At 40.1% G+C, this 12197-nt stretch overlaps 1 protein-coding gene across 2 annotated transcripts in view; it reads left to right on the top strand.

Annotated features, from left to right (window-relative positions):
• Positions 1-7326, top strand: part of LOC101854266 (methyltransferase-like protein 24) — a 20887-nt gene extending 13561 nt beyond the window's left edge. For both annotated transcript variants that reach the window (XM_005103792.3, XM_013085589.2), the window contains exons 4-10: positions 205-245; positions 793-887; positions 1813-1941; positions 3707-3781; positions 4608-4746; positions 5147-5296; positions 6328-7326. In XM_005103792.3, coding sequence (XP_005103849.1) covers positions 205-245; positions 793-887; positions 1813-1941; positions 3707-3781; positions 4608-4746; positions 5147-5296; positions 6328-6507 — 809 coding nt within the window. In that variant the 3' untranslated portion in view covers positions 6508-7326. The remainder of the gene's footprint in view (positions 1-204; positions 246-792; positions 888-1812; positions 1942-3706; positions 3782-4607; positions 4747-5146; positions 5297-6327) is intronic.
• Positions 7327-12197: the final 4871 nt, after the last annotated feature.

The raw sequence follows: 12197 nt of genomic DNA, 5'->3' as shown, positions 1-12197 counted from the left end.
CAGAGAGAGACAGACAGAGACAGAGAGAGAGAGAGAGAGAGAGGGACGGACGGACAGAGAGAGGGAGAGAGAGAGAGAGAGGACAGGAGGGAGGGAGAGAGAGAGAATGTGTGAGTGTTAAACTGGAGGCCTACATTCAGTCTTTGAAAGGCCATTGATTTTTTAAAAATATTTGAAGTTGTTTTTTTCTCTGCCTGTCACCAGATGGGCAAAGATCTCAAGGTCTCTCCAGTGATGCTGCTAAGGTGAGTAATTATGAAATGTCTTTTGAACTGTGGCGTCAGCTGTCTTTTATGGATTTATTCTTTAGTTGTTTTTAATTTTTAGATACTGTTTACACGAAAATCAACATGATTAAGCATGTAGGAGGCGTACTGCTTCACCCCTGCCTGGCAGGGCCAACCAAGCAGAACTGGATACCATCTCCCAAAAGACTGACGGAGGTTTTTGTTAAAATATAACTTCCCCACTCAGATGTCGAACTCATGTGCACAACCGAAAAGACCTTTATGGAAACTTCCACTTTCGGGACCTCTGAAAATTTTTGTCCTCTCCCCAGAAGGCTAAATGCATGATTCTACCTACTAGGATCAGGGAGTGTAGAAAATGAGAAGAAAAAAACCCCACACTGACGGGGCATGAACTCCGTACCCACGGGTAGACAGGTAAACACCAGACATTTTGAGTCATTGGGCCCCTTGTTGCGGAACTTATTTTGTTTATTTAAGATGTGAAATAGTAAACTTGCAAAAATGATCTCATTCACTTTACTTTTGCTTCCCTTGTGCCCAGGCTGTGTTGGCAGACGGTTTGAAGCCTGTTCTCATCCCCAATAACACAGTGCTACATGCGATGACGCATGCTGAGCTGTCGGCTCTTTACCACAGGTGAGGGGTTCGAGTCCTGGAGTCTCAATGATGCTGTTGTAGGCCTAAACAGTCAGATGTTTAGATGTCTCATAAAAAATGAAACTGGGACGGAGGGAGAGGAGGGAGGGAGGGATGGATTGAAAGAAGGGGAGAGGGGGCAGCAAATGAACAAGGGAGGGATTGGAGGAAAGCATGAGAGGAGATGTTCATGTAATGAGGAAGAGATATTGGAAAGGTATATGTTGAAAGAGGAAAAAAGGAGGGGGGGTGGGGGGCTGGAAAGCAGATGCGTTGCTGTTTGTCAGAACAGACTTTTTACTTTAAAAATTGTCCAAGACAGGAGGACATGGGGACATGTTAGAATGTTAGACAGTGTCATCATAATATAGAGAAAATGCAAGGTGAGAAGTGGTCTTCTGTACAGGTGATTGTCTTGGACAGGTGGCAGTTAGAGCAGGTTTTGCTATATTTTGATAATTTGCGGGTGCATATGTGGGGTTTATCTGTTATCTGATTCTCAAACAATTTTTTTTCAGAAAGGTTCTTGTCCTCTTGAGAACAGTGACTGTTGTTGTGTTGAGCTGTTGTAAATTACAACTCATTAATTTCTTCCCCCGCTCCCCCGAAATGCTGCGTGGGTGGTTGGTGGGTGCTCTGGTGTGGTCTGCTTCTTCTTTCCTATCAAACATTTATCGTCCTTATCTCCCCTTCTTCTTTTTTATGTTTGTTACTCTCTTGTAGCACCTCTAATCATCTGGCGCTCATATGACCTTATGCAGTTGCGAGCACTGTAAAACCTGTACTAAAAAAACCTCTAATCTTCGGCACTTATTTGACCTTATTGTGTTGCAAGTGCCGTAAAACACAAGACTTACTAGAGTTAAAACAAAATGCTGCTGCACTCTCACTGACTGTTTGTGCTTTACAATGTTCTGTGTTCCAGATACTTGAGCGTGATCCAAGTGAAGTGTGAAGAGATCCACAGAGTAGGAAAGGTGACAGATGGCGGCTGGGATGTGTGTGGGGATAAGCCACATGTGCCCAAGCCACCCTGTGTTGTCTACTCGTTTGGGTAAGTTTACTTGTGTTTGAGTGCTGTAGTGGTTATTACTTCAGGATGATCATGCCAACAGGGGGGGGGGGGGGGTAGAGGTGGGCAAAATCCGGATAAACTATCCGTTAATCGGATAATTGTCTAAGAAACATTATCCGAATTCAGACTGTCAACTCTCTTTCCTGACCCGTTTGCCGAAGTGGGGGTGCACCCATTTGTTGAAGTGATACTAACCCGTTAACCCGTTTGTCGAAGTGGTTCTAACCCATTTGCCGAAGCGGTTCAAAACATATTATTTGCCGAAGAGGTGAACTAACTTATTATCCGGATTTTGCTAAAGCGACTCATTGCCCAGCCCTAATGGGGGGGGGGGTGGGGGAGTAAAGGTCAGTAGAATGCACCTTGAAACCAGTGTGCATATTGTTGTCCGCATCACAGGTTAACAAGACTGGGATGTTCAGTTCAATTTGGTTTTGAAAAGGGATTTTCAGTGCTTGGCTTTTTTTCTCTTTTGTTTGGGGCCGGCCATCAGGGTGTTATGAAGTAGGTGTTTGTGCTTTTGTATGAGTGTGAAGTGGGGTGGGGATGAGGCAGGGCCTCATCTATAATTTTTTTTGCCTGTTTACAAGTATTTTCCTTTTAGGAGAAGTCATTTATACTGGTCATGGGATATGCCCTAATATGGAGTCCAGAAGGCACATAGCACACATACTCACCCACCTCGCGGAGTATCCTTTTTGGATTTAGGGTGTTGTCCTCTTTACTTAGTTTGGATGGTTCGTCATCATCATTGCTTTTCTCACCTTGGATCAGGATATAGGCCACGAACCAACACTTTCCTCCTTTCCCTATCGTGGGCTAGTCACTTGATGTCATTCCACATCTTCCCACTTTTCTGTACATCCATTTCCGTTACTCTTCTCCTGGTTCCACGTGGTCTTCTCCTTGATCTTTTACCCTGTGGGTTCCAATCTAACACTTTCGTTGTTATGCTAGATTGGAACCCACAGGGTAAAAGATCGAGGGGAAGACATGGTTACGTGTTATGAATTATTTTTACGTTTTTAATAACTGAAAAATAATTAACTTAACTACAATTTCTACCAACGTGTTTGTTGTGAGAACTGGAATCATATCTTTACAGCTTGAAAAACATAATGAGAGCGTTTTCGAAAAGCAATATAACTTACATTTTTGTAGTGGGAGGGGGGGGGGGTGGCTTGGAGGTAACAGGATGTCATATGGAAATGAAATATAAACATCATTCCCCATTGCAGAATGGCAGCAACAAAAGACCATCTGAAAACCCTTTATTACAAGGCTTCTAAAACTGAAGGCTCTCCAGAGTTACAGCGTTTATTTAAAAAAAAGATATATCCCTTACCCTCTGTCTATACTATACTCACTGACTGACCTCAATTTTATCAGCCACAACAAAATAATTAGCAACTTAACTATTGACAGGCCTGTGACCTCTAATGGTCAGAGTTGTTCCCTTCTGCAGATTTGTTGTTTTTATCGACCTTGCCCTTCTGCTGATAAAAGGCCTATAATTTGAATTGTGTTTGTGGATTTTTTAAAAGCCGCTGCATATTATATGTGGGCATCAATGGATTTTTTTTTCTTTAGTAGCTATGTTGCTTATTTGTCTCTATTTATCTTGCTTTTTCAAAGTATGAACTGACCATTGTTGTATTTTTTTTGTTACTCAAACTGAACCAGACTGTATCCTGTAACATGTCCATATGGTCAGATAAAGCAATTTGTCCTTTTCCTTTGACAGAGTCGGCGATGACTTCAGTTTTGATGATGCTGTGGTGAAGAATTATGGGTGCAAAGTTTATTCTTTTGATCCAAGGTATGTGTCATCAGTGTGTCATGTCTTGAGTCGTTGGAAAGGGAACCTTGTTATTTGCCTGGTTGCAATGTTTTCCATTCTAAATTATGCGTTGTGGGTGGTTGGCGGGTGCTCTGGTTAGGTTTGCTCCTTCTTTCCTCTTAAACATCTATCGTCCTTATCTTTCCTCCTTCTTTTTTACTTTTGTTGTTACTCTCTTGTAACACCTCTAATCTTCGGCACTTATGTGACCTTATTGTGTTGCAAGTGCCGTAAAACTCTTTACTAAACTAAACTAAAATTATGAGTTTAGTATGTAGTAGATCAGATTTATGAGGGGGGAGGGTGGTTGTGTGTTTTTTGTTGTTTGGTGGATGGTTTACTATGGATGGTTGGGGGTGCCATTGATGGGTCCTGTTTCTTTTATGTCCCCTTTTGCTCGTCCGTTTAACGTAGTCTCAATTACTCTTTTGTTGATGTGGGTCTCTTTACTCTAAATGTTAACCTTCAACAAGAACAAACTGACAAATGTGTTATTTTCATGTGAATTCTTTAATTTGAGCAAAAACAGGCTCAGGGAAATCCTTTTGACATTTTCTATTCCACTTGGATTATTTTTTAACTGCAGCAAAATGGAAGAAATACAAATGTTGACTGCTGGTAGTTGGAGGACGCTTCTAGTAAGTCCTACTTCTTTCCTTTCTTTCAGTTGTGTGTGTCTGACTGTCTGTCAGTATGTGTGTCTTATCTTATTCTTTCCAAGCACTAAATGACATATCTATCATTCTATGTTTTTTCTTTGCACTAAAACTGAACTAAAGGTTAATTCTTTTTTTTATTCTGGCAGCATGAAAATGGGCAACAAGAGACGTGGCGAGAACTCATTTTTTTACCAGCAGGGTCTGGCTGACTCAGATCGCACGCTGCCGAACGGTTGGGTCATGTCTCGCTTTGATACTATTCGGGCCAGTCTCAAGCACATCAAGGTAAAGGAACTTACAGTCCTGAATACAAATGGAATATTTAATTATGCCCCTTGGCACGCACACTTCTCTTATTATTCACTCAAAAAGTAATTTGTGTCAATGGTAGTGTAAAATGTTTGCAATTATTTACGTTCTTTACAGAGAGAACAATATGTTGAGTGCTACCAAAAGTAGCAGTTAGTTTTTCATTAAAAATTTTAAAAAGTCTGAGCTAGAAATAATTAGTTTTCTCTACGTCAACACAGTAACAACCATTCAGCACAAGGGACAAAGAAAACAGAAGACAGAAAAACAAAGATGACAGAGGTATGGTAAAGAAATAGAGGGCTTTCCAGTTGCATCCTCCTTTGTCCTGATTACCAAATTAAAAAAAATTCCAAATTGACATTTTCCTCCTCAGAGCACAATCCACATCGTGAAGATGGACATAGAGGAATGGGAGTGGGAGGTACTGCCCGACCTCCTGACCTCTGACAGCCTCCGCAATGTGGGTCAGTTACTCATTGAGCTACACCAGTGTGATGGTTGCTCCAAGTATAACCCCGACCAGGTCAGTCTGTGGTGTCCAACTAGAATCTACAGACTGCATTATCCCTGTAAACCCTGACCTCCTGAGGCTACTGTGCCTCTCTGCCTGAGCTCCTGAGCGATTCGCACCTTCATGCATATCAATGTCAGAATCACATTCCATATGCCACTCAGGGTAGTCTTTGTCATTACCAGCATCTAATTTAGAAAGGTCTTAAATAATAAATATTTTCCGGTGTAGTAAACACGGTTTTCCGTGCGCATTCTGTCTGAGGTGGGCCAGGTCGGGGATAGGGTCTCGCTCACCGCTGTACAGGTGGCTTGGCATATGGACAATTTTACGCGTCACCAGTCTACCAATGACTAGGGCTCAAAGGGTTAATCTGTTACGTCTGTTATGTATCATAGCACAGATATGTATAATGTCTGTTGTGTGTCAAATGATACATAAAAAAGGGGGAAAAAAATAATACGTATTATGTGTCAAGTTGTATACCACAAATCAGCTATGTGTCAAATGATAAGCCACAAAGAAATAATTTTTATTTGTTTTGCGTCTAGTGATACACCACTGAAATGTATTTGTGCCCATATTATTGTGTCAAGTAGTAATAATGATAATAGGTAGCATTTGTATAGCACAAATTCCCGCTCAACAGCGAGCTCTATACGCTTTACAATCTGTATTATTACCCCAGCAGACCTAATAGCATTCTGAAACAATCTCGACTTCCTTGGAAGCATACTGTTCAAGTTGCCATTTTATAGGCGCTAGAACACTAACATTCTGACACTATCTTTGGCTGATACACCATGTTGATATGTTATATCTGTAACTTGTCACATGATACACAGAAGAATTTTAGCGGGTACTTGGAAGGTGCCACTGGTAGGTCCTGCTTATTTTCTCACCCCCCCCCCCCCTTCTGCTGTTTTTCTTATTATAATTTCCCTTTGTCAAGCGACTACAGATCATGTAAGGAGCATTTTAAAGCAAATGATAAGGAATGATTCAAGTGAAAAGCTCACCGTCAACCCTTCTGTCCTCCCCAGCATGACAAAGAACCGCCCCGTGAGCGCTACGTCCACATGCTGGAACTTCTCAGCCTTCTGTACCAGCAGCACTACCGCATCTTTCATCGCCATGACAACAGTGCCTGCCGCTACATGGACAAGTTCACCCAGACAGACAGAAACGCCTGCCTGGAGATAGGATTCGTGAGGGTTTCCTGATAATGTCGTAGAGGGACCAGTTGTGATGTGTGGTGCACTTGTTTGCTGATGCCTTCCTGTTCTTGCCACTGTGTTGGAAGAGCATCTTTGAGGTTGGGGGAGAGGGGAGGGGGTATATTTAAAACCTTGGGGTATTGTGCTGTGCCACCAGTGGCTGGCTGGTGGGAGATTCTCTTTTTGGTCAAGCTCCCTGGCTGGGTTTCACACTATTTACCTGAAGGTGATGTTGATATTTTCACTGGTTGTGAGGCATATTGTTTATTCCTACAAGTTATATTTGATGAGCTGTGGGTGGTTCGAGGATGCCATTTTCCCATGGTCCACTTTCTTTTTTTTTTTCTTCCTGTGGGAATTTGATAACCATTTTGGTGGGGTCTGTTGATCTACTCCTTTGTCTTCTCCTTTATGTTTTTACGATTGTCATACTCTGTTTCTAGCTAAATATAGGTTATGATCGTACTGACTTGCCACAAATTTCAACATAGTTTTTATTTTTTGCCCTAGTTTTTCTATTCCTCACCACTTGTTCGCCATTAAGGTGTTAATGTACTCTTCTTCACTGAAATAGTATATTGGTAGTTTACGTGTGTTATTGGCAAGTACGAAAATCCCCCGCAACGTTTTACAGTTATTGTACTGATATTTGAAAAAATAAGATTGAGAAAATGAAGGTGCTACAAGCCTACTCGATGTACTTAGAAGAAGGAAATATTGGCCCAGCCCTGAGCAAAGACTGACTCAAAACTGTATGGGGGCTGGAGGACCTGTAGCAAACTGCAGCCTTTGCTCTAGAGACTGGGATGTCTGCTAAGACATGAACGAGAAGAAAGAAGAAGAAGGTGAACATTTTTTGGTCTCTGATTTATTTTTTAAAAAGTTATTAGAATGCTTGCTGCTTTTTCCAAGCACATCCAGAAGCAACAGATTTTGTTTTTTCATAATTAGGAAAACAGGAGTCTCCTGAAAGCTGTTCATCTATCCTGATGCGCTATGTTTTCTGGCCAGAAGGTCATACATTGCATAGAAAGTTTTTTTCACGTATCGAATATCTTATTGCCTCATAGTAATCAAGGCCCTATCTGGTTAGAAGGGAGGTGCAGTATATTGAATTTTAAAAAACCTTATTAGATCACGAAAAAGGTGTATTAAAAACTTCACCTCAAGAAATTTCTTGTATGTTATGCTTTTAGTACAAACCTAATTTTTTTTTCAGTAAGTGATCCAGCCTCTTGTTTCTTAAATAGGTTATTGCTTTATTGGATGTAGCATTATGCCTCCAAGTCCATAATTTGCGAGTTTCCAATTCCATTGTTTGATATTGTGGCCATTGCCTTGTTGACTGGATACATTGTTGTTTCATAATTCCAAGGTGTATAAAGGGTGTTTTGATATATGTAGCGGTGCTACCTGTAGAATTTGTATTATTAATAGCTTTATCAGTGGTCATACTTTTGTTATATTCTGCTGTTCTAGCTTTGTATTCTTTTCAGGTGGCACAGTAGGTACATTGATGTTGTTGAGTGATATTACATGTTCTATTTGTAGACTTATGATTGTGATTATATTTTATGTCTGTAGATGTATATGCTGTGAGTGTATGTAACTGTGATTTTATGATCTGTATCTGAAAGCACATTGAGTGTATGTGGTTGTGGTACTTTTCGGTGTGTGTGTGTGTGCGTGTGTGCATGCATGCGTGTGTCCGTCTGTGCTTGCATGTGTGTGTCTGTCTATAGACACATCATGTGAGTGTATTTGACCTTTTGTGTGTGTCCTTGTTGCCAGATGTACTATGTCAATATGCGTGTTTGTAAAATACTGAAAGATATGAATCTGCTATTTTGTTCGGAGGATGTGCATACGAGTCCGCTGTGACTATTTTAGGTATTTATATTACGAGTGTTGCAATATTTTGATTTTTTTCTAGTGTTCATTTTACTCTTGTTGATGACTAGTTATTTGACTTCAATTTTTTTTTTTGCGATTGATATACTTCTATCTAACCACAAGCCGGGATTGTTTGTTTGTTTGTTTGGCTCTGTTACATGTGCCATGATGAGCGAGAAGATTCTTGTTCACTCGATACATTCCACGTTTTTCTCTGTCAATTCCTTTTGTGAGGTAGCCTCTAACTGCCCAATTTTGATGAATCCTGTGTACAACAATGTCTTCTGATATTCCGGCCTGTTGCTTTGAGATAACCACAAATTGGCTGTAGGCCTACTCGATTTTGATATTTACATGTTCCACAGGCATCTCACTATTGCTGTAATTGAATTTCGTGAAAGGTGGCGTGGTTGGGGGGGGATGTGAAAGTGGGGATACAAACACTAGACCTTGGGGATGTTTCCTGGTGCGGAAATTGGATAGAGTGTTGTAATTTGATTAGGTACGGACTTATTGGATTGGTCACTCAAAAACAGCTGTGAACTCGCACTCTGGTCTCTCACTTTGTTTTCAACTAATGGGAGATTGTGTTTTGCTTCATCTTGGGCTGTGACTTCTGATATGTTTACATTCCCGTCAGTTTTATGTCCTGCTTTTTTTCCAGTTGCTCATACTTTAAGTTTTTAGAGACAGGCATGTGAAGAAAGCACACATGATTGTCGTTGTGGGATGTGGCATCATCTATGTTTGACCAAACAAGCCAAAGGTGGGCGCTCTGGTGTGGTTTGCTCATTCTTTCCTACCACACATCTATCATTCTTATCTCTTCTCTTTTCCATGTATGTTACATTCTAGTGTCACTTCTAATTTTCGGCGCTCATTATGACCTTTTTGTGTTGGCAGTGCTGTGAAACCCTTGCTAAAACTACAAAACGAAAGGAATGGGTCTTGTGGTGTGGTCCACTCTTATTTGTTTGTGTCACTGACATTTTGATGTGCTCCAGGGAAAAGATGGTTGCAATTATGATCACTCACAGTAATTTTTCAGCTCGGCTTCTCCATTAATTGATGTTTATGGTCTGATGATGGTGTGTCTTTGAAAACATCTTTCTGTGACGAAATTTGCCCTGGTGCATTGATACTCACTTTACAAAAAAGTATTATAAAAATTGTAAGTTAGTTTCTTCACTGAGATCCATGTTTAGGAGGAAGGAAGTAGCTTTTAATGTAAAGTTAAAAGAACTCAGATGCCTATTGACCATTAAAAAATATTTTTTGAGAAGGAGCAATTTATTACTTACTCCATCCTCAGAGATTTATGCAATAATATACCAGCAAGACGTGTATGTTTTATGACTATACTCAATCATTTCAGTGACATGGTCTCTTGCCTTTCACTGGTCTATGTAGTCTAGAATTTTAAGACTTTTCACCCTCGCTGCACACAACACTTATCCCCATGGACCAGGATACAGGTGAGGTACATGCTATATCACACCGTCACCGATCGGCGTCCCATGAGGAAAATGGACGGCTTCTTACCGTCACCGATCGGCGTCCCGAGGGGGGCATAGTGTTAAATGGTGGGGTACTTTTTTAAATTCTAGTGAATTCACAAGTGCCAAACCTTACTGCAGATTTTTTAGTTACTCCACACCCCCCCCCCCCTCCCCATTTCATTGACTTGACTGTAACCTGATTTGTTTTTGAGTCAAGCTGATCTTCATTTACAGTTTTGCAAAGCAACAGATGTGAAAATGTTTTTCCTCTCCGCAACCAACCTGTGTCCTCTTTGAACTTGGTGGTTTTTCTCTGTTTTTTTGTTTTGTTTTCCGTTCAATATTGTAATTGTGAGGCATCGTTGTGAAATCAGGCGCTCGTCAAAATAATGAAATCCGAGAAATCGGCAAGTTTCGTCCAGTTTGAAATCGACACGTTTCGTCCAGTTTGGAAATTTTTTTCTAATTTTTTTTTTTTGGCTCATCACCTTGTATGTCCATTCAAAAACACTTTTATGTGTGGATTTTATGGAAAAATGTTGATTAAAGGCACAACAAATACAAATTTGCAGTTTCCAATGACTCTTGAGCTATGGAAGTCATCAACCTTTGGTGGCCATTTTCTCGCTAATTTTACCTCAGAAACCAGACGACCTCTCCTCCTTCAATTGTGAATATCTCAACTTTTATTCAAGATAAACGGATATTTCTTTCATCGAAAGCAAGGCAAATGAACAACCTTTAAGATGATACCAATAACACCATATGCCCAAAAATTGACGAGCGCCTGATTCCACTGTGCCGTGACACATTTGTTGATAATGATTTATTTGTTTTAATTAATAAAAGACATGTGTGTTTCATTTTTCAACTACCTGGTAGCAGTTAACATTCAGACAAAAAATCTGCTGAACTTTGTTCTCCCTTCTCCATTTTTTTCTGGCAGCTGGAAGTCCTACTCACCAACACCTTTTTTGCTGCTACTTTTTAAAGCGTTATTAAGGAGTTCTGTGGTTAGAGTTTCCAGGGCAGGTACTACTTCTTTCCTGTTTTTCTGTTTTTTTTCTTCTGTCTATTTTGTCTTTTTCCAACACAAATTGACTATTATTATGGGAATGTTTTCTCTTTCCTCCAACAAACATGAGGTTGGAAGGAGCCAGATGTAGGTCCTACATCTTTACTATTATTCGGTTTTGTCTTTCCATCTTGATTTTTTTCCAGCACTGTGTTCGTAACCTCTTTAGGCAGTAGTCATATTTAATCGGTGTAGCACACATTCCTAGGTCTTTCTATGTCTAAAAAATTTTGTATTGAATGCACAGGATGTACCAAAAGTAGATGCACAATAGATCACTGAACTTCTCAACCGAAACTTTTTTAAATATTCTACTTTATTTTCCTTTTTTATGTTGTAAAAGAAAACGATTTTGCTATGCAATGTCTTTTTTTTTTAACTTTTCACAATTAAAGGAAACCATTTATTTTCCCTTTGTGTTGTAAAAGAAAAGGTTTTTGCAGTGAAATTTCAGAACTTAAAGGACCAAGTTTTCAGGGGCACTGATCAAGATGCTAATAGAAACCTGTGCTCTTGTGTTTGTACTGGTATGTGTATGGAGGTGTAGAATTCTGGCTCCAGGAATGTGTCGATGTTGTTGGAGGAGGATGACATTTTGAGCTGCTGAGAGTCTGGCTAAACAAATCCCTACAGTTCACATGCTTTTCGCTATAAAATTGCACGCGATTGATTAAGTTATGCCAAAGATATACATAATGTTTTGACCCAGTGTGGCCTGTATACGTACTTTAGGAATGCCCAGCAGTTTGCACTTTGTTGAAAAGTTGTAGACCTCACAAGAATGTAAATACTCATAGATGTTGTTATATTCTGTTCTTCGATTTTGTGTTTCTCTTCATTTTGGTATGTTAGTGCTAATGTGTAGGGCTAGGATATTCACTGGATATGTACCCTTGTCGTCTGCAATACTGTAGCAGCCTCTAGCTTTCAGTGATAGGGAATGCTTGTCTGTCTAACCACAGACTATTTATGGCTGGTCGGCCCCTTAGAATTACTAAGTGCTATCTGCTCAATACCTAGTTTTGAGAAATTTGATGTAAATAATTCTGAGTTTCACAACATGTCAGTCAAGCTTTTTCAAATGCTATTCTTTGAATATCTTGATAACAACTCCGAATAATCTTACGATTTTGATAGGGCAGATAGAAAATTTGGTTTCTAGCCTCTTGGCCTAAGTAACTCAGGACAGTTAAATATGTCACATAGAACTTTGTAATTCAGAGGTAGTG

Source organism: Aplysia californica, unplaced genomic scaffold, assembly GCF_000002075.1.
Source record: "Aplysia californica isolate F4 #8 unplaced genomic scaffold, AplCal3.0 scaffold00389, whole genome shotgun sequence".
In the NCBI taxonomy this organism is placed as follows: domain Eukaryota; kingdom Metazoa; phylum Mollusca; class Gastropoda; order Aplysiida; family Aplysiidae; genus Aplysia; species Aplysia californica.
This window is presented reverse-complemented; position numbering and strand designations above follow the sequence as displayed.